A 27,698-nucleotide genomic window follows, 5' to 3' on the forward strand; every position below is an offset into this window, starting at 1 on the left:
AGCTCCCCTCCTCAGCCCCTTCTACATTTAGCCCTATAGACGAGCAGTACCCCCTTCCCATTCTCTATCATCCTCCATATTCACATAGAGCTTGGACATACATTGAAGATTGTCATCACATAGATTTATAGTTGGGGACAAGATTTCAATTCATGCTAGAAAAGTTGAAAACATTATGGAAAATTGGTCTAGATAAAAAATAATTTGAAAACAAAAAGAAAGCTGAAGACAGAGAAAAAGCCTGAGCCTGGAGTGAGACCAAGATCCTGAACATGCCCGTGAGGAATTAATGGAGAGGGAGGTAGAGAGGGCTTCTCTTTGCCGCTGTCAGTTGGACATTCCATCCAACTGCCCCTGAAGTGCATTCCAGTCCACTGAGCATGCTCAGTTCATATGACTGGCTTTCACTAAGTATAACAATCAATGAGTTCACCACAAAGCCTTTCCCAACATCAGGACAGTAAAGCGACTACTGAAAACCATTCCTGAATTTGTGATCAATGGACTCAAGTTTAAGGAAAGGAGCACCTCTGGTCTGCAACAATGGTTTGAATCCCAGTCTCTAATTACTTCTTTCCCAAATACTCTGGTCACCAAAGGGACAATATTTGGTGAGATGCAGCCATTTTGTTGGTTAGCAGGAGTTCAGACGCAAGAAAATGTCATAGTGGTAGAATACAGTATCCACTTCAACAACAAGCCCATCGCTGGAAGCTCCCAGACCATTGTGCAAATCAAGTGGAGGAGGCACTTTCATTTAGAGAGGCTTATGTGAATCTTATATGAGAAACTTGCCAACCTGCCTCTTTGATTTTTTAGCTTTACTGTTTCTAATACTTAGGTGCTATCTTTTAGAGACCCGGAAACAGCCAAGACATGACACTTAGTACAGAGGAATCCATAGGTAAGCATCATCAGATCCTGAGAAGTCAAGGCTCTTCCCTGTGTTTTGTTTCAGTGGAATTATAAGCATATATGAGGGCTGGGAGTGGTGTGTCATTGTGGGAGGACTGTACACCTCAAAGGATTTATGAAGTGGTATGCTAAATACATAATAAAACCATGCTGGTTGTGAAGGACGAGTAATAGACTGGAAGCCTAAGAGATGGTTGTGCTTTAAAATTTATAGTCTACCTGAGGAGAAAGTGGCTACGTATCAAAGAAAGACAGTTTGTTATTTAATTTTAAATACTGGAATAGTCCTTTGGAAGTATTTCTCCCAATTTCCAGGTATGGCTGCCTTTCTGCTTTGCCAAAAAGATTGCCCTAAATGAGTATGTTGTTTGGTGTGGAGGTCCATAAGAAATCTTCATCTCCAAAAGCATTTCTCCTACAAACTTGCCACGTAGCTTGAAATTGCTCAATTCCTTTGACTCAATTTTTTTTCCAGTTTTCTAGAGTGCTTTATTCAAAAACATATATTCCTAGAAAATGCAAGTCAAACACACTTAGGTCATTGTCAGAAAACAGGAAGCCTTCATGAGCATGGGACCAAAAGAGGGAGTCAGCAGGCATGGGAGAATAGGTGGAATTGAAAAGGGTATGGAAAAAGAAGATGGGAGAGGTATCGAGGGGAGGACGAGTGAAAAATAAACAGCTATGTTGCACCCCTGCCTTCTAATGCTTAAGTCAGAAGTGAGAAATTCACCTCATTGACTCTTAGAGCTAAACCCTGCAAGAGAGAATTTACAAGGCAACGCCCACTTGCCTGGAGGGATAAATAGGAATCCAGCATCTTTTATCTTCCCTTTCACATTTGATTCAGGTTTCAAAAATAATAGTAATAACTGAGCATCTGCTAGTTTCACTTATGTCATGGATATGAATAAAACAGTTCCTGCCATCAAAGAGCTAGCAGTCAACGGAGAGAGAGAAAGAGAGAGAGGATAAATGAATGAATGAACTTTCTGTGTTGATTACAAAATAATTAACAGGAGGGCATTTCAGCATATATTTTAATTATATTTTTCTGTACATTTTAGAGATGTTTGGGGATATTAACCTCACTCTTGGCATGCTGAACAAGGAAGATATTGTTAACAAGGTAGGGAAAACAGAGAAAAATCTTTTTCCCTTTTCCAGTCTTCTTGTTGCAACATTTCGTATATATTTTTCTTTGCCTCAACTTTCTCATTTTTCTCTGGCTTGTTACACGGCATTAGATTTTTCAGTAAATGCAGTTGTAATGAAAGTCATTGTAATGTTTAAGCAATGATATTTAGCATTTCAAGAATCACAGCATCTATGTCTAGAAAATAGCAAAAAAAAGTTCCTTTTTATAACTGTATACAGGCAGATGTGGAAAAGTGTATGCCAGACTGACAAACACGTGGATGAGACTGTTTCCTTTATAATTTGAGGGTTGTTACAAAAATCCCAAAAGCTCTTCCCTGCTCATCTATAATGCTATTTCACAGCTGGAAGTTTACCTAAGAATTGAAAGCTTTTCACATTTCAACAACCTTTTATAAAATAAAAGAAATAACTGCCCTTCATCGAACACTTATCTGGGAAGTAAAATGCTAGATATTTTCCAAACAACAGTGTATTGTACAATATTCACTCCTCAGAACAATTTTATCAGGTAGGTATTGTTATTTCCATTTGATAACTGAGAAAAAATTAGGCAGAGAGAAGTTACATGACTTGCTTAACTAAGAACAGCAGGACTGTATCCAAAAGCAAGTCCATCTGATCCCAAAAAAATGTTCGTAATCATTATTCAGTGTTGTCTGCTTGTGAAGGGCAGTGCCTATACCTTTATCTCTTAATTCAGTGGTTCTCAACCCTGACCATATATTAGAATCCCTTAGAGAGTTTTGGGAAAATATCAACACCCAGGCCCTACTACCAGGGATTCTGATTGGATCAGTCTGTGAAAAGCTTGAGCATTTAAAGCCCCTGGAGGTAATCCAAACATTTAGGTACGGTTGAAAACCATTACATGAATCTCTCGGTAGAAGTCACCTTTCCGAAAGAACACTATTTCTCAAACATTGGGAATCACTTGGAGAATAACCTCCGGATCCCAGAAGCACTGAAGGAAAATTTCCAGTAAAGGGATCAGGGAATATACATTTTTAACAAGCACTTCCTAGTTATTTTATGGTGACTCTAGTTAAAGAATAATAATAGCCAGCATAACCAAGAGGTTAAGGTGCCAGCTAAAATTCAGAATGTTGGTTTCAAATTGTAGCATCAGTATGTGACACTAACTACATTAAGCTCCCTGGGACTCAATTTCCTCATCTATAAAACGAATATATTTGTGGTACCTAACACAGGGACTTGTGAGCATTAATAAAATGCTCCAGATGATGAGTCTGGCACGGTTCCAGGAATGTGGTGCGAGCTCCATAGATGTTAGCCTTGCCAAAGAACAAGGCCCACAGACAGGAGAGAAAGCACATAGAGCAAGAAAAGGACTCACAGAGATAGTTAGGGGGGTCCAGAAAACACAGGGAAGAAAGCAAAGAAAAATTATGCATTATTCTTAAACCTCCCAAGGACCAGCCCTGAGGAGTAATGCAAAGGATGCTATTTAACAACTTAAGCATGGGTGGAGTGGCTAGAGGTGCATGTTGAAGCTGTTGGAGATTTCAGAACACCAGTCTCTTTCATCATCCAGAGGACACATAGCCACCTAAAAGATTTACAAGAGCCCTCACACAGGGCATCGAGTCAAGAAGGTTGTCCACAACTTTCTGTCTGCAGAGGCATGAATGAAACAAGGGCCTGTAAATGTCCCTTAGGATCCAGTTTCATAGCTTAGCAGCCTCTTGGGGGGTTACAGTGTGTTCCCTAGTACCATATCACTCCCTGGTAGTAAGGGCAGCAATTAGGCTGACAGGCATTTCCATTCCCCTGAGTGTCCCATAACAGTGATTTTCAAAAGACATGCAATGGCAGGTAGCCTATCCTGGTCTTCAATTAGATCTTGCCATAGAAATGTAGCCAAGTTAAAATAGTTCTTAGAATTAACTTTGCTCTTTAGCCTTTGACTCCTAAAGATGCACGTTATGTTCAGAAAGCCTCAACTAAGGCCAGGCAGGGTGGCTCATGCCTGTAATCCCAGCACTTTGGGAGGCCGAGGCAAGTGGATCACCTGAGGTCAGGAGTTAGAGACCAGCCTAGCCAACAAGCAAAAACCCCATCTCTACTAAAAATACAAAAATTAGTTGGGCATGGTGGCACACACCTGCAATCCTGGCTACTCAGGAGGTTGAGGCAGGAGAATCACTTGAACCCAAGAGGTGGAGGTTGCAGTGACCTGAGATCATGCCATTGCACTCCAGCCAGGCCAAAAAGAGTAAAACTCCATCTTAAAAAAAAAAAAAAGAAAGAAAGAAAGCCTCGATTAAGACATATAATATGAAATCTACTGTGTAGTAAAGATATATTGCTTACTTTAATGGTGTTATTCATTAGGATTTCATTTGATTCCTTTGTTTTTGCTAGCCAAATTTCTGTGTATGCCTTTGTATGTTCACAGGAAGACATTTACAGTCATCTCACTTCTGTTATTCAGAATACTGACATCTTGGATGATGCAATTGTCCAACGGTTGATTTATTATGCTTCTAAGGATATGAGAGACAACAATGTAAGTTTGGTTCATGATAGTGAAAAGGGTTTTTAAGTGACCCAACTGCACCCATGTGGACATCAGTAAGCTCTTCTACACTGTTGCCAGGACCACAAATCACTTGTATTTGTTCTTCGTGGTAACTTGGCTATCGTTGTAATGCCTGATATTTACTCCTTCACAGATGAGGAAACTGAGGCAAAGATAAGAATGATTTTAGAGGTGATATTATCCAACCTCCTTTTAGATGAGGAAGTTCACCATTAAAGATATATTTTTTTCAAAGTAACACAGCTATCTATTGACAGAACTAGTAACATAACTAGAAACCACTGTTCTTGGCTTCTATATGACTTATTTCTTTATGTAACTACTTATCTTAGATTGATAGACAACACAGCAAAAAAAAATAATAATTTGTAGAAATAATTTGAATCCTAGGATGATGTTATTTCTTCCAGAAAGAAGTATTACTTGTTCCTGCCAAGGGCACTAACAATTTATGATTGCTCTCAGGGCTTGAGATTTTTGGGTCACTTCTATAACTTCAAAATTGGATTGTCATTCATGAGAGTACCAATTTAACTTTTCATCTGAACACAGCCCTTTGGTGTCTTAGCCCAAAAGACAAGAGGTGGGATGACCAAAGTCTCACCACCAGTTGGCCCTGAACTCTGACTATTGCTTCAAAATGCAACAAAACAGTCCCAAATGCAGGGCTTATCTCTCCAGATCAATAATCTTTTCCAGGCCTCAACTCAGTAATTCATTCCAACCTATATTGTGAGTTTGCTGATGGTTTGATGAGTATGTATTTTTAATGTCTTATCTGGGTCTTTTGTATTTTCCTCAGGAGGGGGTTTGATCAAATTTACCCAGCTTACCATCACCAAAATCAGAAATTTTTCCCAATACCACCAATATTGGACATAATTAGGCCAGATTAACACCAAAACCAAAGCTCTCAATTCCTAGCCCATTTCCTTTCACTTTTCCTTTCAGTCTTTCAACCACAGTAATTTGCATCACTTAAACATAAAATGTAAGTCCTGTGTTCATGGTACCAGATCAATCAGCAAGAAAACAGCTACTGACCTCCAAGTTTACTAGAACTCTATTAAAACCAGCATTTTAAATGCATTCAAATTACCTCTGCTTTCCCAGCTACTGACGCCTACCAAGAGTTTCTCACTAGGTTTTGTAACAGCCTGTTCTCCCTTCGTCCCAATGCTAGAGGAGCTTATAAATAGTGTGGCTGTATAGTGGAGAACAGGCTGCTGGAAAACTATGGTGAGAGATTCTTGGTAGGTGTCAGTTGCTGGGAAAGCAGAGGTAACTTGATTGCACTTTAAAAACTGGTTTTAATAGTGTTCTTGCAGATTTAGGGGTCAGTAGACATTTTCGCAGACTCCAAAAGAAGAGAAGGTGGGAGGAATGGTGAGGGTTCACTAGAAGCCCAAATCTCACCATTACACAGTTGAACCATGTGACCAACCTGCACATGTACCCCCTGAATCTATAATTTTAAAAATAAATAAATGCATACATAAATACTATGCTTACTAGCTCTCCTCCGTAGACTCACTCTGCCCCTTTTCTAGTTGTTATTGTTATTTTTCTTTTCCTCCTCAGATGCTCAGAGAAATCAGAATGCTAGCTGGTGAGGTTTTGGTGTCTCTTGCTGCACATGATTTCAACTCTGTGATGTATGAAGTACAAAGTAACTTCAGGATCTTAGAGCTACCAAATGAATTCGTTGTGCTTGCCCTGGCTGAACTGGCAACCAGCTATGGTATAGCAGGAATATTCTCCAGTTTTCCCCGGGAAATGACAACTCCTAATTGTCTAAAAGCTAAATGGGAGCAAACGGTAGAAGAGATAGCATCTCTACCTTCTACTGTACCAAGAAATATTGATAGAGGGATGTGGGCAGCTGTTTAAAATGAGCATGGATGATTCTGCTGCCCAGCCACTGGTCCAGACTGCTCTGAATTTGGCCACTCTCCCATCCTCACCTTCCCCTTCATCCAGCTTTGCATTTGCAGAAGCACATTTTCTGTAAGGTGTATTCTACAAACCACTGAACACTTACATGAAATAGGGATCCCTACCATTTATTTCTACACTACTTTATTTAACAGATATTTAGGAATCACCTGTTACATATGTTTACATATACTTTGGGGATACAGGAAAGATCTGGTGAGAGAGATTGACATTAATAAATTAATTATCCAACTAAGCAATTGCTGGCAGCATTGGTGGTATAGTGGTGAGCATAGCTGCCTTCCAAATAAGCAACTGCCACTTAACAACAGGTACAAGTGGCTGTGTAGCTAGAACCTTATTTTCTTTTTTTTTATATTATTATTATACTTTAGGTTTTAGGGTACATGTGCACAATATGCAGGTTTGTTACATATGTATCCATGTGCCATGTTGGTGTGCTGCACCCATTAACTTGTCATTTAGCATTAGATATATCTCCTAATGCTCTCCTCCCCCCTCCCCCTACCCCACAACAGTCCCCGTAGTGTGATGTTCCCCTCCCTGTGTCCATGTGTTCTCATTGTTCAATTCCCACCTACGAGTGAGAACATGTGGTGCTTGGTTTTTTGTCCTTGCGATAGTTTACTGAGAATGATGGTTTCCAGTTTCATCCATGTCCCTACAAATGACATGAACTCATCATTTTTTATGGCTGCATAGTATTCCATGGTGTATATGTGCCACATTTTCTTAATCCAGTCTATCGTTGTTGGACATTTGGGTTGGTAGAACCTTATTTTCAACTACCCCCTCCTTGATTATCTAACTACAGCCTAGTATTAAGGTGGGGTAGAGATGGGGGAATTATAGAAACATCTTTCTACTGCACCTCATCTGCCTCCTCCATGCAGCCCTGAAATGCTTCTTGTTGATTTGCAGTCACAGAACCCCAAATTTGAGAAGATAAATAACACCTGTCTCCTTTCTGCCCCTCACTCCAGTGTCCCAGAGTATTCCCTTCATGATGATGACCCTGCTCACCATGCAAACCATGCTCAGGCTGGCCGAGGATGAAAGGATGAAGGGGACTTTCTGTATTGGTGGGTATCCTGATGATTTCCTTTTTGCTTAAAACCAGACTGTGAACTGTCTTACAAATTAAGCAAAAGTCTTGTTTTCCCTTTAACTCCAATCTTGTCCTTTTGAACAATAATAGCTACCACTTACTGAGTGCCTACCACATGGAAAGTCCTCAGCAGGGAGTTATCTCATTCAATCATCACAGTAATTCTGCAGGATAAGTACTATTTGCCCATTGTATGGAGGAGAAACTGAGGTTCAAGCAAAGTAAAGAATTTTCCCAAAATTATGACACAGTCAAAGAGATATAGAGGTGGCATTCAAACCCAGGTCTATGGGAACACCCAGTCTACACTCTTCACTGCCCTGTACAACTTCCATTTTGACTGAACTTCTTCTCTAATTGGACAACACTTTCTTGGCAATGATTGTCAGCACTTACCAGCTCTTAGCATAGGTTAAATTTTGGCATCTGATTATAAGGTAATATTGTAATAATGATAACTAAACAAAGTAATCAAACTACAAGCAATCACAAAATCAAGAAAAATAGGCAAGCAAACTATGGTCACAAACTCCTCTACTCAAAACTGAAATACGTCACAGAAATGAAGAGCCTACAGAGAATAACGTGCCCTGGAATTCCCAGGAAGCAGTGTTTGCAGTGTACAGGGAGGTTTCTTGGATGAGACTGGATACCTGGTCTCTTGTCTCTGCTCAGCCACTGAGCCACCAGGTGACCCTGCCCTTCTCTCAGTCCCAGTTTCAGCTCTAAAAACATCAGAATAAGTGATGGCTACGTTCCCTTCCACTTCCAACATATGCTAACCCTACTATTTTGTAATTTAAAAGCCCATGCTGTCAGGAATGTCTTCTTTACCTATCAACAAAGGCTCTTCTATTCCATTTTTCCCATTTCTTCTTGTTCTGTCATCAAAGTAATATTTTTATCTGATACATATTGAGAATTTGCTATGTGCCCGGACACTGCCCTGGGTATTTTAAGTTACTATTTCATTTAACTCTCACAGCAACCACATTAGATGGGTAGCATTTTTTCCACCATTTTACAAGTGAGAACATTGGACTTAGAAAGTTTCAAACAGCTTGACTTAGGTCACACAGTCAGTACATGGCAGAGCCAAGACTGTCAACTATGACAGTCAGACTCAAGGACCTGTGCAGCTATATGAGACTAACCCACTTTCAATACTTTTTACTATTCCTACTTATTATCATAGCTAACACTGTGTTCCCACAAATAAACTTTGGAGCCTCTAACAGCATTTCTACCTTTAATATTAACAACCAAGAATGTAAAATTAAATAAAACTGGAAATCCTCATGAACATTACTAAGGGAATACTCTGTGTTATAAAATTATCTAAGTGCCCTTTGGTCTTAAAGCACCTTTTTGCCTGACTGCCACTAAAGAAAAGGTATAAAATGAAATAGATATCTATCCATCCATCCATTTAGCCGTCCATCCATTCATCCATACCTAGTCATTTGATCAATCAGCAAATTAGCAGACATTGTGCTGGCTGCTTCACATACCATGAACCAGCAAGACATCATCCCTTATTTCAGGTTGCTTACAGGTCAGTTAGAAACGTACACACACATACACACACACACACACACACAGACACACACACATACATCAAGAAATAAACTATTATAAAGTATAGCTAGAGATTCTCAAAGAAATTATAAGGAGTTTGGAGAGACTGTGAATGAGCCACTAAATGGCCGGCTCTACAGCTATAACATGCTTCGGGTGTTTTCCAGGGTATTTTGTGAATGGGAGGAGTCCCTGAAGAATGGACTAATTAATTTTCTTTATCATCTAGCAAAATAAGTGGCACACAAGGGCTGAAGAAAAAATATTACTATTATTTTATGCATTTCATGCAAATATATATGGATTCGTGGCCCAAATGGTATTTTGGCAGGCCTAAGATTTCTTTTTAATTTTATTGAAGTAAAACATAGACACAGAAAATCATGCAAATCAGAAGTGTACATGTTGATGAGTTATTTCAAAGTGAAGTTGCCCATCTGGCCACCACTTAGGTCAAGAAGTGGGAGATTGTCAGAGCCCAGAAGCCACCTCATATTACCTTCAAAGGGTAACCACAATCCTAACTTCAAACACCATTAGCTTTGTCTGTTTGTAATATTCATCCACGTTGTTCTGTGGAGCTATCGCCCATTTTTATTTCTATATTCTATTACATGTCTATAGAATGTAATAGAATTCTACCTATTAGCAGCTATTTATACTATATTCTGTTTGGGGCTATTACCAAAACAAAAAGCTAATATGAACGTATTCTTGTACAGACTTTTAGTGCTCATATCTACACATATCTAATGGCTATATACATAAGACTAGAATACTTGGGTCAAATGGAATGTATATTCAACTTTGTTAAATAGTGCCAAAGAGTTCTGCAAAGTGCTTGAACCAATTCACCCTTCTACCAGCAGTATGTGAGAATACCAGCTGCACCTTAGTCTTGTTAACACTTGGCATTGACTGTCTTAAATTTTAGACATTCTGGATAGTAATGTCTCATTATGCTTTTAATTTGCATTTCACTATTGTGGCTGAGCACTTTCTATATGTGTATTTGATGCAGTCGTAAGATCATCTAAAAACCATTACATATTTACTAATCATCAGCACTCTCTTCTCAAATTATTTTATCGTCTGTCCCATCTTTATATTTTTCTCAGTCTGTGGTTGTGTGTTTTAAATGCAGCCCTTGAGAAATTCAGCAAAGCCATTTACAAATATGTCAACCACTGGAGAGATTTTCCCTACCCCAGACTGGATGCCAACCGACTGTCTGACAAGATCTTCATGCTGTTTCAGTATATAATGGAGAAGTGGGCCCCTTTGGCCTCACCCATGCAGGTGAGTGGGCCTCAGGATGCCTCAAGCTGGATGTTCCTATATACTGGTTGAAATTTCTCTTCTCTTTGTGACATGATAATTAGGCTCAGTATTTTTGGAAGCCATTGGTTGTATTTTATGAGATTTATCAATTTTTTCTTTTTTTCCACCTATTTCAAATCACTATTTATTTATTCTTTCAGTTAATGTTTATTGAATCCCCATGACATGCCAGGCACTATTTCAGATGCTGAGGTTGTAGCAGGAATTAAATAAACCAAAATCCCAAACTCATGAAATTGACATTTCAGTATGTGGAAAGAACAATCAATAAGATAAAATGAGTAAAAATCCCAGAAAGTTAGATATTTCACATTTTATATATTAAAACTCATATTTGAGCTGAGTCACTAATTAGGAAAAATAGCAATCCACAGGTGCTTCTTGTGTCTATGAATATCATGATTAAATAAAATAACATCTAAAGAATATACTTGGCTGTTTCAAAATACTGCAGTGCCTTGTCCTTGTAAAGAATAAATTACAAAGTGCATTCACATGTATCTTGCTTTAAAAGTGTATTCCCTTTATCTTGCTTAATTGCTATAGTTTTTTTGAGCAGGCTAAATGATATCCTATTTAGGTCTCTTCATTGCTTTATTATAAAAGGTTTAACACTTAGCAGCTTTCTCTAGTTTAATTTCTTTTCAACACTTTAAACTATTACAGCATTTATTTTTTAACATCCTGAGGTAGTTAAATCGTTAGCAACATGGAACTTTAAAAATATCCTGTAGGGAAGTTTTTTCTTCAAGGCAAATTCAATGCATCTGTCTAATGACTACTCTCCTTGCTCCCCGCAGGAAGAGCCAGGCAAGTGAACAGAAGGTACACAAAGCGATAAGAGTGCACAGAGAGGGAAGCACTAACTGCCCTGGTGAGCTGCAACATTGGAATTGATCCTTCCAGCCCATGAAGCTGCTCACCACAGCGAAGATGCATTCCCTATAGAGGGACTAAAACCTACTGAGGCAGAGGTTGAAAATGGGGTAGCATGAACACCTGAGTGAGTGTGATGGGAGATGGGGAAGGGAAGAGAGAAAAAAAGATACAAGGCAGAAAGAAATGAAACCAGAAAGATGGCCTTAGTCACATAATGAAGAGCCTTAGCTGCTACATACAAGTTTGGACTTTTTTTTAATAAACAAGAAACCCTTGAAAGGTTTTAAGCAAGGATTTGAGAACTGCAGTAGAAAAATCATTCTAATATCAACATTAAAAATAGAGGGGTATGGGGTGGACTAAGATAAGACTACCTGCTAGGAGGCTATAGAAATATTCCAGCTCATAAGTGGTAAAGAGATCAGTTAACATAGTGTTCGTGGAACTGATCAGAGGAGTCAGATGCTGAAGAATAGAATGACCAGGACTTGGCATCAATTGGATGCTTATTACGATGGAGGTACCTGGGATGGTTTCCTAGGTTTCTGACTCAGGTGATCTTGGGATCATCAGTTTAAATGAGGAGGAATTACAAATGTGGGACAGTACAAAATGGGTTTGATGTAGACATTTTGATTTGAATACCTGTGGTACAGTCAAGTGGAGATATTGGTAGGTTTGAGGATATTCAGGTTTGGAGTTAAAAAGGAAAAGCAAAAACTGGACATACAGATTTGAGTATCATCATTGCCTAAGTGACAACCAAATAAGTGGACTTAGATGGAGTTGTTTAAAGAGTATATAGAGTGGGAAAGTGGCAAAAACAGAGTTCTGGAGGGCATCAATATTAAGGGGAAAGCAAGGGAGAAGAACCCATGATGGAGAATAGGGAATGTGCTAAGAGTGTAGGAGAGTCAAGTAGAATGAGGTCTTAGAAGCTTAGAAAAGAGAAGTTTTCAAGAAGCAAAGATGTAGTCCTGAGTGTTACAGCACTCAAGAAAAATCTTGACAAGTGTCCATTGCTTGGAAATGTGTGGTGGAAGAACCACCCAGCTAATACATAGTATTTAATGAAGTAAATGATAGTTGCCATTAGCCACTAAGTTTTGAGATGATGTGTTGTAAAATGTAGCTGATACAAAAAATTTATCAAACATTAGATAGAAAAGGCAGAATAGGCCGGGCGCGGTGGCTCACGCTTGTAATCCCAGCATTTTGGGAGGCCGAGGCAGGCGGATCACGAGGTCAGGAGATTGAGACCACGGTGAAACCCCGTCTCTACTAAAAATACAAAAAATTAGCCAGGCGTGGTGGCGGGCGCCTGTAGTCCCAGCTACTCGGAGAGGCTGAGGCAGGAGAATGGCGTGAACCCGGGAGGCGGAGCTTGCAGTGAGCCGAGATTGCGCCACTGCACTCCAGCCTGGGCGACAGAGCGAGACTCCGTCTCAAAAAAAAAAAAAAAAGAAAAAGAAAAGGCAGAATATAGAACTCTATAAGAATGATGTCAATCTTTAAGAAATTAAAATTCATGGAAAACATAGGAAATAATAAGTCAAATAAAAAATATACCAAAATATACCAGTGTTTATCCATGGGTACTATGTGTATTATGTTTTCTTCAACATAACATTTGTGATTTCTACATTTTTATAATCAGAATTTATCACATTTATATTTCATACTCTGGAAGTTGTTGATTTTCCACACTGAATGGCAGCAAGATTCTAGTGGATTGAGAGGTGAATGGGAGGTGAGAGGTAGAGATAGCAAATAAAGACCGTATCTTGGAAATGCTTTGCTCCAAGGGCAGGAAAGACAAACAGAGTCAGGTGGGTGTAATAGTTGGGGTCAAAGTGAGGTGGAATCAATGAAGATTCTTTTTTTTTTTTTTTTTTTGAGACGGAGTCTCACTCTGTCGCCCAGGCTGGAGTGCAGTGGCGCCATCTCCACCCACTGCAAGCTCCGCCTCCCAGGTTCAAGTGATTCTCCTGCTTCAGCCTCCCAAGTAGCTGGGATTACAGGCGCCCACCACCATGCCCAGCTAATTTTTGTATTTTTAATAGAGACGGGGGTTTCACCATGTTGGTCAGGCTAGTCTCGATTTCCTAACCTCAGGCGATCCGCCTGCCTCGGCCTCCCAAAGTGCTGAGATTACAGGCGTGAGCCATCCTGCCGGCTTGAAGATTCTTTAAGATGAGGTAAGTTCTAGGTTGCTTAATATACTAAAAGAAAGTGACTATTAGAGAGAGGTTTAAAAAATAGAAAAGCTCTGTCTCAAAAAAATACAATAAAATAAAATCTGGTATTACAAAAATTAGCCAGGCATGGTGGTGGGCGCCTGTAATCCCAGATACTCAGGAGGCTGAGGCGGGAGAATTGCTTGAACCTGGGAGGCGGAGGTTGCAGTGAGGTGAGATAGTGCCACTGCACTCCAGCCTAGGCAACAAAGCGAGACTCTGTTTCAAAAAAATACAATAGAATAAAAAATAGAAGAGAAGGGCAAGTATTGAAAGGAGTATCAGTATAAATACATATGTAAATACAAATATAGCTCTGTCCCATGCAATGATCTTAACCTGAACATTTTTTAAAGATTTTAAAGAATTTAAAGAACTATTTCTTGGCTGAAAGCAGTGAGGAAAGTTTTGAGGAGTACCTAAAGCTCTCGGCGTTCTGAAAACCTATGAAAAACATAAGGAAGTTTCAGAAATGGTATTTGTTTGCTGCCTGTACAGATTTTGAGCATCGTTAAGGCCCACGGGCCCACGGTGAGCTTGCTGCTGCATCGGGAAGACTTCCGTGGATACGCCCTGGGCCAGGTGCCCTGGCTCCTGAACCAGCATAAAGACAAAGAGATTGATTTCCATGTCACTCAGGTAAGAGCCATACCCTAAAGGAACTGAATCAGAGAACCCGCTTGCAACCCTCCCAGAGGCTATTAAGTCTCAAAAGACCCTAAGGAGCTTCAACTCCTGTTTGGGCAGCTGACTTTCAATATCTCTTGAGGAATATGAGGTAGGAAAAAGATTGTATCGCTGGATGATGGGAACTTCAGAAAGGGATTAAGAACGTTCATTCTGTGTCTGGCTCAGTGGCTCACAACTGTAATTTCAGCACTTTGGGAGGCCGAGGCGGGTGGATCACTTGAGGTCAGGAGTTTGAGACCAGACTGCCCAATGGGATGAAACCCCGTCTCTACTAAAAATGCAAAAATTAGCGGGGCATTGTGGCGCATGCCCATAGTCCCAGCTACTCAGGGGGCTGAGGCAGAAGAATTGCTTGAACCAGAGAGGCGGAGGTTGCAGTGAGCCGAGATAGCGCCATTGCACTCCAGCCTGGGTGACAGAACAAGACTCCGTCTCAAAAAAAAAAGGGGGGGGGGGGGATATTCATTCATTCATTCCAAGCTGCTGAGGCACTGAACAGGGTGGAAGGGGCCAGAATCATTCAAGAAAACGTGTAACTGCAGGAAGATGAGGAGCTTGTTTTTCTCTCAAAACACAATTATTTGCCTTCCACATCCTGTGCAGCTGCTTCCCTGGCAGCCTCCAACTAACCTGTGGGAGTTTCCACTTTAGAGCCTAAAACAAATACTGACTGCAGCAGTTCTTCACGACATTGGCCTTCCAAGGAGCTTGAGAAGATCCATCTTTATCAATTTACTCCAGCAGGTAAGAAGACCATGCTGTCAACTCCAATTTTTAATTTCAACCGGTTTTCTGTTTTTAACATCTACCACCTGATTTCCACCCCCATTCAGATCTGCAGAGCTCCAGAGCCTCCAGTAAAGGAAAATGAAATGGAAGCTTCAAGCTGTTTTCTCATTCTAGGTACGACCGGCATCCAGAAGGCTTTTAATAAAAATGTCCCCAAGTGATGATGATGACAATGGTAAAAGGAGGGCAAACTGTCACATTAACTTACTTTCACACACACAAACACACACACTGTTTTTTAACTCACAGTTTTCTGTGCCTGCCACTCTCCCCACAAGTTCCCAGGAGGAGCAGGATGGGAAGAATGGCCAATGATGCCAGGGTTCCCACGACTGGGATAGGTCCAGGGAGATAAAAATTTTCAGTTCTCAAACCAAGGAAGTCCCAGGAAAACTGGAGTGAGTTGACAATCCTAAAAATAGGAAATTTCTTTTTTTTTTTTCTTTTTCTGGTATTTGAGATTATTTGAGTCTGTGTCAAACCAAAGTCACCGTTTTTTCTTCCTGGTCGTCTCTTAGTGTCTACACCTCTTTAACCATCAGTCACTCCATCTCTCTCTCTCTGTCCTTCACTCTATCCTTTTTTATCTTGACCTTACTAATGTAAGGTCACCTGATTAGAAGGCCTGACTTGGAATGCACGGGGGGCGGGGGCACCAAAATCCCAGGGTCAGAATCCAAAACTATGCTCCCATACAGTCCCTGAGGAGGAGGGACAGCAGCAATCCAATACCTCCTGCACTTCTGCACTCCCCCAAATACTACATCACTTCTACCTCCTTGCATACCTTTCTGTCATGTGTATGCATACCTTTCTACTTCTCTCCTGACTGGCCCCTTTGTCTCTATACTTTCTTCTTCTCCCCGACTTCTGCCTAGCTAACTAATTCACCTTACCCCTGATGCTTTCTAGAATAAACTACTGTCCTCCAACCAGGCCTTTTTTCACCCCTCATTGCTTCAACACCTGCAGCTCTCACAGCTGGGGAAGCATCACTGCCATCTCTTCCTCCATCTTCACATGGTGTTCTCACTGTGCCCCATGTCTCTTCTCCTTTTCCTGTAAGGACACCAGTCATATTAAATTCAGGCCCACTCTAATAACCTTCTTAACTTCACTATATCTGCAAAGACCCTCATTTTTAAATAAGGCCACATTCACAGATATGAACAGAAGTGGCCTAGGCACAGCAAGCTCTCTTAGGAACCAAACTGCTTAATTAATTCTGTGATACTGAAGAAGCATGGAGGTAATAAAATCAAATTACCAACTGAAGAGTGCCTTGGATAATCTTCATGATGAATTTCCCTCCTCCCATTCACAAGTATTTTACCTAGGATGAAAATGAGTTCTTACAGCTCTAGTGTTTCTTGAACCTGCAGCCCATTCCAATCCTGGAGAGCTGATGGAATTTTTTGATGAACAAATAAGAAGTAATAATGAAGCCATTCGAATGGGAATCTTGACTTTGTTAAGATCGGCTGTCAATGCTGATGGTAAGCAAGAGGGTTGAAGCCAACATGGTTTATTTCATGCCAAGAAGCAGACTGAAGCCTATGCACTCTCTAATCCTATCCTACATCTTTTGGATGCTTATATAACATCATGTGCAAATGAAACTCTGTCTTCTCAATCTTCCACAATCTACAATTCCTTTCAACAGGCATCTTTAGTTACTTCTCTTCTTTCGTAACATTTATGGATGCACCCCGTTGAGAAGAATGAGAAGAATTTTTGAGAATTAAAGTTAGAATTTAGAAGCTCTTGTAGGTTGATTAAATGGTCCAATATCAAGGGGTGTGTGGGAGGGAGTGTACAATTCTCTAGAGACTGATACGTTTACAAAAAAGCAGAATTTAATGAATTGCCATATTTTATTCCAGGAAGTACATATTTTCATAACATTGAATGCATCTTACAATTGAATGCATCTTTAATTATAATTAGCCACTATTTTTGGTGCAATACGAAATAATGGTGCATGATAAAATTGGTGATATCTTAGATTTGCTAAAATACAAAAATTCATTTTTGCATAGTATGATATAGTTTTTTAACACTCAGTTAGCACTTTGATTTACTGAAGAATCAGCAGATGAATATGAAGCAGTCTCACAATATTTAGATCTGATCCACCAGGAATGATATATTGAAACCACTATGGAACCTAACATTTTAAACAAAATGAAACAAATGTAATAAGAAACAAAGAAAGCACTGGACATCATTAAACATTTGGAAACAAAGAGGATGGGAGGGAATTGAAAAAAAAATAGGTTGTTAAAAACAAGAGACTGCGCAATTATGTGCCATAATTCTAATAGCTTTTCATCAATCCTAGAACATACTGTACTTTGATTGAGTCAGGCCTCTCAATTTCTCCCTCTGTCTTTCAGAGCCCAGGTTGAGGGATCACATCATTTCAATAGAAAGAACAGTCAAAATCGTCATGGGTGATCTCAGTACAAAAGTAAGAGAATTAATGGAAACTTTTGTCGATGGTAACTTTAAGAATAAATGAAATCATTTTGATTCTTTAAGGATCTACTTATGAGACTATTTTATAAAGAACTCTGTGGTCAATTCCATTTTTAAAAGAACTCCATCTTTTCCAAAAAGATAAACTTCATCAAGGTAGAGGCCTAAAGTACACACAGCTAAAGGACATCTCAGTGAAAAGATTTTTGTTTATTTAAAATAATTGTAGGAAATCAGTGGATTAACACATGAGTAGAATAAGAGCAAAGAGACTGTATCTCACTATGCCAATGCACTTCAGATAGTTTAAAAATTACTTGTTAATTATAAAGATAATGTATCTTCATCCAGGAAATAATAATCCCTAAACCTTGGTCTTAGCATAGACATCCTACTTTCCAACCAGACACTACCTAGAGCAAGTCATGCACATAGTGGATTGCTCAATATTCCTGATTATTTGATTAAGGTGTTCTAAGGCACAGTGGCTCACGCCTGTAATCCCAACACTTTGGGAGGCCGAGGTAGGTGGATCATTTGAGGTCAGGAGTTCGAGACCAGCCTGGTCAACATGGTGAAACCCCATCTCTACTAAAAATACAAAAATTAGCCAAGTGTGGTGGCTCATGCCTGTAGTCCCAGCTATTCATGAGGCTGAGGCACAAGAATCACTTGAGCCCGGGAGGTGGAGGTTGCAGTGAGCCCAGACTGCACCACTGCATTCCAGCCTGGGCAACAGAGTAAGACTCTCTCTTAAAAAAAAAAAAAAAGTGTTCTATGTTAGAAGTTATAGAACTTATACTGGGAAAACAAGAAACATTTTCAAATATATTTTTGTAAGAATACCACATTTTATTTGGAATAAAATGCTAGACAGAAGCCAATTAAGAGGAATAAATTCTTTTAAGAAGCTTTGACTGCCAGTGACAACGTTTAAAATAGTAAAAGCTTTGCAATAAAAAGCAATAGAGTGATTATACAAAAAAACCTGGCCTAGTAACTGACAAAAGACAAAACAAGAATTACGAGAAGAGTTCAGGATAGCAGAAAGAGCATAGATCTTTGAGGAAGGCCAACGCCTCAGGCAAAAATAGAGAAAAGGTGTACCTCTTCTCTAGGTAGACTACTCAGAGTCTTTATGCTCATTGTTTTGGCCACCATATAACTCTGCTTCCCTGTTCAAAATGGTTTTTTCTTCCCACTCTCTTTTCAAAGACCTGTTCACTAAGGGATTGGTTCTCATGTTTCTATTCTCCAGAGAAGCAACATAATAAACGAATTAAAACCAAATTATTATATATACTATAATACAAGTTCATAAAAGTTCACTCTAATTTCTAGGGCCAGATATATTTCAGAATTGACAAGTTTTCAGCTTTTAGAAAAACATTACTCTGATAGAAACCCACAATCGAAATCCATGAATATTTCTGCAAGAAAATTAATGCATACCCACGCAGCATAGAATAAGATTACAAATAGTTTTAAAACCATTCAGTTTGGATTTTGCCACCAAATGAGTTGGCACTAAATTTAAGAAACAAAATTCCAGTTTTCATAGTTGTTTGGACTTTGAAATTGTGAATAAGCAGTTGTGGGCCTGTAGTTCAATCTGTTATCTTTCACTGAGTATTTTAAAAGCGAAGCAGTGTTTTAGCCCAAAGTTACCCAACAATTCATAATCTATAGTGATAGACAATATGTCTTTGGGAGCCAAGGAGAAAGATTTTGGCTAAAGAGAGCATTTCTGGTGACTCATAACCTATCAGTCACTTTCTGCTCCATCTATTTATACACGTTGAGCATCACTAATCCAAAGGAAGTATGAAATGCTTCAAAATCCAAAACTTTTTGAGCACCAACATGACACTCAAAGGTCATGCTCAAAGAAAATGCTCATTATAGCATTTCGGAATTTGGATTTTCAGATTAGGAATGCTCAACCCGTACGTATAATGCGAACATTTCAAAATCTGAAAAAAAATCCAAAATTTGAACATTTCTGATCCCAAGCATTTCGGATAAGGATTATTCAACCTGTATTAACATTATTCAATTTATGTTCCTTTTTCAAAAATGTTCCCACTTAATTATCCTTAAGATTATAGAATAAAAGAAGGTAAATTTCCCTTCTGCAAAACATAGTAAAATGTTGCTATTGCATTGTTCTTACCCTAGGTAAGAAATTCTGTTCTTCTTCTCATCCAAACCATGTGTGAAAAGTCCTATATTGAAGCTCGGGAAGGATGGCCATTGATTGATTATGTCTTCTCCCAGGTTGCAAAGTTGAACAGGAATCTGGTATGCAAAGGCTACAGTTTTGAGTGATGCACTATAAAAAGTACAGTTCACTCAACTATGTTTCTTTTTAAAAAAATGATTAGGGTCCTTAATCTGTCACAGGAGTAGAGTAAAAAAATAAATAAATTTTAAAAAGATTAAAAATGACTGGAGTTCAATTAAATAACTGATTTTGAAGTAATATTTTAATCTTATCACTTTTATTGATAATTTTTACAGCCTCTAGTTTTCTGTTCTTTTTTTTTTTTTTTTTGCTAAAATTACCTCTAACTTACAATAAACACAAGATAGTTTAAATCAGTTTTCCCTAAGTTAACCCAGCCACCAAAAGCTTGGATTGGGGTTGTCTGAAGAGGGGCACAGAGACTGGATTGCTTCTGAGAAAGCAATAGAGATATCAATACTTGCTGCGATGGTGTCTTAGTTCATTCAGGCTGGTATAGCAAAATACCATGGAGCAGTGAAGTAATTCTATGAAGTGCATTTCTAAAATAGCACACTTCTGAAATCATAAATAAGTTTATTAGGGTTCTAACCCTTTGCTGTATACAAACAGAAATGTGTCTGTTATATGAATGAGAAAAAGCTGTATGCTGATGGAGCATGCTTTTAAAATCCTTTAAAAACACCATATATAAAGGGAAATAGCATAAAATGATGTTTTATAAACAAAAAGTATTTATTTCTCACAGTTCAAGATGCGGGGAAGTCCATGATTGTCTAATGAGTGCCTGCTTCCTAACAGATAGTGCTTTCTCACTGTGTCCTCACATAGTGGAAGGGACTAGCTAGCTCTCCAGGGTCTCCTTCATGAGGGCATGAATTCCAAACACTAGGGACTTTCTCTTATGACCTAATCACCTTCCAAAGACCACACCTCCTAATACCATCACCTTGGGCGTTCAGATTTCAACATATGAATTTTGGGAAAACACAAACACTCAGATCACACAATTGGGGTCAGCTTTCTTTGGATAAATAGGCTAAAAAATATGTGCTTATGATCTTTGTGATTTTAGCAAATTAGTCACAACTGAAATAACAGTTCACTCCACAAAGAAGCATGCTTTGAAAATTTTGCCCTGAAGAAAATGGCAAAGGCCTGAGAAGGAGAGGGGATATCTGCAGTTGAAGGAGCCTCACAATTTCTGTTTCTCTGTTTTAGCAATGGTTGTGTTTTCCAACTAATTCCTCCAAGGGGTCCTTTCAAACAGGGATTAGATGTTGAAGGCCAAGATTTCTAGTTTCCATGAGCCCCTTAACTTGAGTGACTACATCCTCTACTCCAGAGTCTAAGAACACACCCAAGGAAAGTCAGAGGGGACCAACCTTAAGAGTCATTAACAAGTCACCTGTTTGATCTTTCTTGAAGGAGAAACCAGTGAAAACTAACTTTCATGAGAATGAAAAGGAAGAGGAATCTGTCCGAGAAACAAGCCTTGAGGTCTTAAAAACCCTGGATCCACTGGTCATCGGAATGCCTCAGGTAAGGGGTCTTTTGTCACCACTTACAGTTACTTTGATCACCTTCTTAAAGCCCAGCCTGTGTAAGAATAAACACATGAGTTTGTTCTCCATTTGTCATCAGCTTCTTGATGCTCTGACTAGAGGCAATGTATTGCAACGCTGTGTCCAACACATAGTGATTCCTCAAAAACAGATGTTGAATTAATATAAAGTATCTTACATCTGGATAGTTCATGACAATTTATATATATATATATATTAATATACTATTTCTTTTCTTCCTCTAATGCATACAGTAATATGAAGTAGTGGTTTTAATGCAACCGATGCCAAACTTACCCTATTCCATCTGGGAAAGTGTTAAAAGCAGCCATTCTCAGGCCTCACTGGAGACCTGATCATTTGAAACTCAAGGGGAAGAGCCTTGGAATTTGTAGTGCCCAGAAGTACATAGCACAGCCAGAAGACAACCAACAGACCACACCATTTAAGTGGTAGATCAGAGGCTTCATCCAGGATGATGTGTGGTTCCTGAGTTATCTGGGATATTTATTTAAAATGCAGATTTCCAGGTCACATACCAGACCTACTGAATCAGCAAAACTGGACATAGAGACCAAAAGTCTACAATCAACTAAGTTCCAATATTTCTGATACATACTAACGTTTAAGACCTTCTGATATAGAAGTAAATGATGAAAAAAATAACATAGGGTCAAACCCTAAAGGGCCTGGAATGCCAAACTTTTACCTTATGGTTGATAAACCAATGAAAATTTTAAGAAAGAGCTAAACATTTAAAATGATAATTGTAGGGAATCAGCAGATTCACACATGAGTAGACTAAGAGCAAAGAGACTATATAGGAGATCAGATGCAACTTGTAGGAACTACAGCAATGTCATTGCAATACAAATGAGACATGAAAGGGCACGAGACATCTTACAATGAAAAAAGGACTGAGTCTGGTGATTAAATATAGATGACAAAGAAGAGAGAAGAGTGCAAGTTGACACCAAGATTTCCATTAGGACAAGAGAGTTTTCTAAGGGACATAAACCATACTAAAGAAACCACAATGCTTCAGACTTCCAGAGCAGGCAGGTCAGAGCCTGAAGCACAGAGGACAGCAGCAGCCCATTCACTATCCTCTCCCAAGCTTCTCAGCTGGAGCAGTCACACTCCAATCCTGGAGTTTGGGGAGGTACTTGGGGGATTTTTGGTTGTCACATTGACAAGAGGAATACTGGCACTTTGTGAGTGGGGCTTAGGGATGCTAGCATTCCCCTAGTGTCTCGAGCAGTCCCTCACAACAAAGAATTGTCCTGCCCCACATTCCAGCAACATCCCCATGGAGAAATACTGACCAACACTCACTACAGCTAACACCTGAAAATCAGTGTGCTGTGCAGAGGCTTCATTTAATGATCTCATCTTGACTTGGCCCGAAAAGCAAAATAATAACAGGAGAAAAGCTTCTAAATCAGAGAAAAACATGCAGTGAGGACCAGGGAGAAATAATGGAAAAGAATAAGTAATCCTTGCATCATGCCCTGTTTTCCACAGGTGCTATGGCCAAGGATCCTGACTTTTGTGGTACCTGCAGAATACACAGAAGCTCTGGAGCCCCTGTTTAGTATCATCAGAATTCTGATTATGGCAGAGGAGAAGAAGAAGCACAGTGCCAAGGAGTCGACAGCACTTGTCTTCTCTACGGGAGCTGGTCTGTACCTTCATAAACACAGAAAAGCTTTTCTATTATGAGGGATCCATTTCCAGGAAGGCTACAGTGCTTTGACCTTAAACCCAACCCCAATCTCTAACTCCTACATTAATGATGAAAATTGCTTTCTCTTTCTAGTGAAACTTCCTTCACCACAGCAGCTACTGGCCAGACTTCTGGTGAGTGAGTTACAAAGAACCAAAGTAGAACAAATGTAAGCTGGTAAGGACAATTCAGTTCCAAATAAGTGCTAATATAAATTATATAGATACTCCAAACAAAAAGAAACACTAAAAAGGCATAATAAATTTTCTGCTATACTGGTAACATTCATGAATATTTATTATTGACACGATTACCTTCCCAGTCTGAAATACCTGTTAAACTTTACTTACAATTTTAAAGTAAGCATATACTGAATCTCATTCATAAGTACCATCAAACAAATTCCACACCTGTTGTTTGGATTTCCCATCTCTCTCTTTGGCCCCATATGGATGACTTACTCAAGCACTATTTCCTTGTGCCTTTATTTAATTAATTGATATATTTAAGTGTTAGTTCTTTCCACTTATTTTTGGTTGGTGCTTTCCATGTATTTTTTTCACCTTCATCCTCAGGGAAAAAGAAATGGGAGAAGGGCTATCTAAGTGTTAGCTTCATTCTAGAATAAATAAGAATAGACTGTGATGATTTGTTAAAAGATTACCCAATGCAGAAATCAAAGGAATTGGAACAATGGTAAAAAGGAAAAAATAAGTGGGGCTTTTAAAGGCCCCTGAAATTGATGAGCTCTTTCTCTTCTATCCTTCAGGTAATATCTATGCCTGCCAGTTTAGGGGAGTTACGTGGGGCTGGTGCAATAGGGCTTTTGAAGATACTGCCTGAGATAATTCACCCAAAATTGGTAGACCTATGGAAAACACGTTTACCTGAGCTTCTGCAGCCTCTGGAAGGTACGAGGGAGTGGGGCCAGGTCTTTACCCAGGGGGGGCAAGAACATAAAGAAATGATGCACCATTTCTCTGTGTAAAGCCATCATTGCTCATTTTAGGCAATAAAAACGATGAACTTGATATGCAAGGTAGATAGCTATTTTTTTCTTCTTGACTCCTTATGCTCTGTTTCTCTGCCAATATTCATACTACAAGAAGACTTAGTAGGTAACATTCTTAGCAGGAATTTTTACTTTTGCTCTCGTCTTTTTCTTGTATCTAGAGAAATTCTATTTTAGCATTGTTCTAAAAAGTTATTAATCATGTTAGAATATCAGAATATGGTCATTTCCGTAGTCATCGAAATCAGCAAAAAGCCTAGATTTTTATGATGGATTGAAGACCTTCTCTCTACCTAGCACTTTAAAGTTGCCAGTGTAGTAAATGTGATCTCAGATAAGCATTATGAGCAAAAAGAAAGCTTAAAATAGAACTCTAGCATCACTGGAGGCCTGGCAGGGGAGAATTTGAGTCTTGGGGTGGTTTTGTTTTTTTGCGATTATTACATCAATTTTTGTTTCTAGGAAAGAATATCAGTACCGTTCTATGGGAAACCATGCTGCTTCAGGTAAGGCTGGCTTCTAGAATAATTGTTGATAATGGCATGATGAAATCAGCTGAAGTTACCCATCCTAAATTAAAGAAACTAGATTCCTGAGGATAATAAACAAACTTTTCTTTGGGAAAGAACTAGAATGTTGGAAGTGATCACTTAATGATAATGTTCTTTAAATAGCCATAATTTGAACTACAATCTTAAATCCACTTGATCAAGTTTCACACAGTTTTGAAGATTTTACTTAGCAATATTTTTCCTGTGTCTTTCTTAAATCTTCTCTAATTTTCAAGTTTTTACTTCTTGCAACTTTATTCTTTTACCAGCCACATAATGAAAAGCAGATGAATATAATTTCCAGTTCCATGCCCCTAAACACAACTGTATTTCCTCTTCTTTTTGTGGCTCAATGTCTTTTTCCTAATAACCAAAAAATAAAGGGCCACATTTTATCCCATTTCCAAACAAGAATTTCCTCCCTCACCCATAAACTTTTGGAGCTTTACAACTAAACAGCACCACAGGTGATACCAAATCCCAGAAATAGTAAATTGCAGACAGGCAGTGGACATTGGCTTTACAAAGATGTGACTTCAGAAACTTGCAGGAGGGATGAAGCCCACAGACAGGGAGCTTTTAATATAGAAGGTTTTCAGTTTATAAGGCACCTACCTAGGAATTACCTATGGCTTCTTAGAAGAGTCCATTTTCAATGATCTCTGCACAGTACTCCCTCTGCCTCCTATCTCCCAGATTCAGAATCTCTAGGGGTGGTACCTGAGAAATGGCATGTTTTAAAGGTTTCCATCAGTGATTCTTATCCAATATAAGATTTGAACGTGACTGCTCTACTCTCCTGGTCCTCAATTCTAGGATCCACCTCTCCTCCTATATTTATGGTTCTTTTATGTTCCCTTCCCTCTCCCAAAATTCCTACCAGATTTCCTTATGCTACCATTTTAAAATAACTGTCTTTACTAAGGAGAAAAATGTTTTTTTTCTAGTAGGAAGTCTTGACAACAGTTCCTTTTCATCTTCCAATTTTGAATATTTTCTGGTCTTTTTTTTCCAAAACTGCCTGCACATGTCTTCTTCTCTTAAATTTCCGAAACTGTTTAATTCCTTTAAAGAACCCATGAATGAGCTCCTATTAAAAACAGGCATACACGTCCTTTCATTGGTTTTGTTTGGCATTGTGTCTTTTTCTAAGCTTAAAGTTGAAAAAATGTAGGAGAAATAATATATATATTGCAATGTGTTTGTCCAAAAGAAAAAAAACACCTTTCTATGTATTGTTCAAAGAAGAAGGACATGGGTTCAAAGGATTGATTGTGACCCTGTCTCATATGTATCAGTAAAACCAGGAATCTTTAGTTACTGGAGTTGAAGTTTGCAGAAATGCACCTGTACATCAAAATGTGCCTGTTCTTTAAGACATTTAATTCTTGATTCCAAAAATCTCCATCGTGTTTGGGTTTTTTTTTTAGTATGTAATCAGTTTAATTAATATCAACAAATGGAGTTTTTCCAAATCTACCGAAACTAGAAAAATGCCAACTTTAAGTTTCAGACTGGATTAGTTTCTATTTTAGGTCTTTTAGCAATATTTATTTAAACGAAGAAAAGGAAGTTGCTTTTCCGCATTCTGTGTATCTTATTCTCCGTGTAAATTCAGAACATATCAGGAAATGTTTTTTAGAATAAACTAAGAGGAAAGTTTCAAAGGAATTAGTTATTTTATGGAAAAAGGAATAATGCTATTTAAAGTATATTTAAACTTTTAAAAGATAAAATAACCAAAAAATGCCAAGAAAGCACGTGAAACAGTCATATTCATATCTATCTTCCACTTCCTACAACAGTTGCTCAAAGAATCCTTATGGAAGATCAATGATGTGGCCTGGACCATTCAGCTGACTCGGGATTTCAAACAGCAAATGGGCAGTTACAGCAACACCTCCATTGAGAAGGTTGGTTTTTCAGTTGAGGGGGAAACCTTAGCTTTTACCTGTGATCCAAAATGGCTGCTCTAGCTCCATCTTGTCTGTATTACAATCAAAGGGAGGGAGGAATATTTAAAAAAAAAGAGTTCCCTCTTTTTAAGGCCACTACCTGAAAGTTGAATATGACCTTCTCTGCACCTCACTTTTGGCCCAGATTTACTCATATGGCTGCAGGTATCTGCGAGGAAGACTGAGAGGTACATAAGATAGATATGCGCCTGACTAATATTCAGAGGTTCTATCTAGAGGAGGAAGAAGAATAGATACTGGAAGGCTAACAGCAGTGCTTAATGTCAGCTTCTGTCTCGGCTTCCATTATGCCAGTCTTGTGAGGCTGGCTATCAAAAAGAATCTACTACAATTTAACAAAAGCTTATAGCTAAAAGAATACTCAAAAGCCAGTTCTAGGAAAGGGTGCCCAAAGAAATAGGTTTTAATTTCCAGTGACAAAGAGGTATGGCCATGGATAACAATGATTAAAGGACCCACAGCCATGTGTCAGTTAACAGGACAAATCAGAGCAATAAAGTATTTTTCAAACATTATTCCTTTCCATGTTTTTAAAGTCAGTTCTTCTATCCCTCTGTCTCTAAATGGCCCCTACCTAAGCTTCCACCTTGTAGCCATCCATTCCAAATGGGGTTTGGAGCCAGTTTCCCCTTATTACTACTAGTGGGGCCTTAGGTAAATTATTTTATCTCTCTGGATTCTCACCATACTTATCAATAAAATAGAAACAATACCCACCTCTGAGGGTTGTAGTATTCTGAGGGTTCAATGAGATAAAGTATATAAAGTCCCTGGTAAAGTGCTTGACATAGGGAATGTGCTCCATATAAAAGTAGCTTTGATCATGGTCTTTATTATGCTAATACCATTCATAAGTTTATTTTCCTGGAAAAATATTTAAGTTTCTCAGTTCCAGTACTCAGTATTTCTTTCCACAAAGTATTGATTATCA

At 38.8% G+C, this 27,698-nt stretch overlaps 1 protein-coding gene across 1 annotated transcript in view; it reads left to right on the plus strand.

The window, feature by feature from the left end:
* Positions 1–386: 386 nt before the first annotated feature.
* The window catches only part of MROH2B (maestro heat like repeat family member 2B), a 64,947-nt gene continuing 37,635 nt past the window's right edge, over positions 387–27,698 (plus strand). The window contains exons 1-18 of the mRNA XM_055245653.1: positions 387–904; positions 1,983–2,044; positions 4,493–4,603; positions 6,218–6,377; positions 7,576–7,674; positions 10,423–10,577; positions 14,234–14,374; positions 15,077–15,169; positions 15,259–15,328; positions 16,597–16,710; positions 17,611–17,684; positions 19,871–19,993; positions 21,366–21,479; positions 23,027–23,183; positions 23,322–23,362; positions 23,998–24,139; positions 24,703–24,746; positions 26,597–26,704. Coding sequence (XP_055101628.1) covers positions 877–904; positions 1,983–2,044; positions 4,493–4,603; positions 6,218–6,377; positions 7,576–7,674; positions 10,423–10,577; positions 14,234–14,374; positions 15,077–15,169; positions 15,259–15,328; positions 16,597–16,710; positions 17,611–17,684; positions 19,871–19,993; positions 21,366–21,479; positions 23,027–23,183; positions 23,322–23,362; positions 23,998–24,139; positions 24,703–24,746; positions 26,597–26,704 — 1,836 coding nt within the window. The 5' untranslated portion in view covers positions 387–876. The remainder of the gene's footprint in view (positions 905–1,982; positions 2,045–4,492; positions 4,604–6,217; positions 6,378–7,575; positions 7,675–10,422; positions 10,578–14,233; positions 14,375–15,076; positions 15,170–15,258; positions 15,329–16,596; positions 16,711–17,610; positions 17,685–19,870; positions 19,994–21,365; positions 21,480–23,026; positions 23,184–23,321; positions 23,363–23,997; positions 24,140–24,702; positions 24,747–26,596; positions 26,705–27,698) is intronic.

The sequence above is a fragment of the Symphalangus syndactylus genome, chromosome 16 (assembly GCF_028878055.3).
Source record: "Symphalangus syndactylus isolate Jambi chromosome 16, NHGRI_mSymSyn1-v2.1_pri, whole genome shotgun sequence".
NCBI lineage: Eukaryota > Metazoa > Chordata > Mammalia > Primates > Hylobatidae > Symphalangus > Symphalangus syndactylus.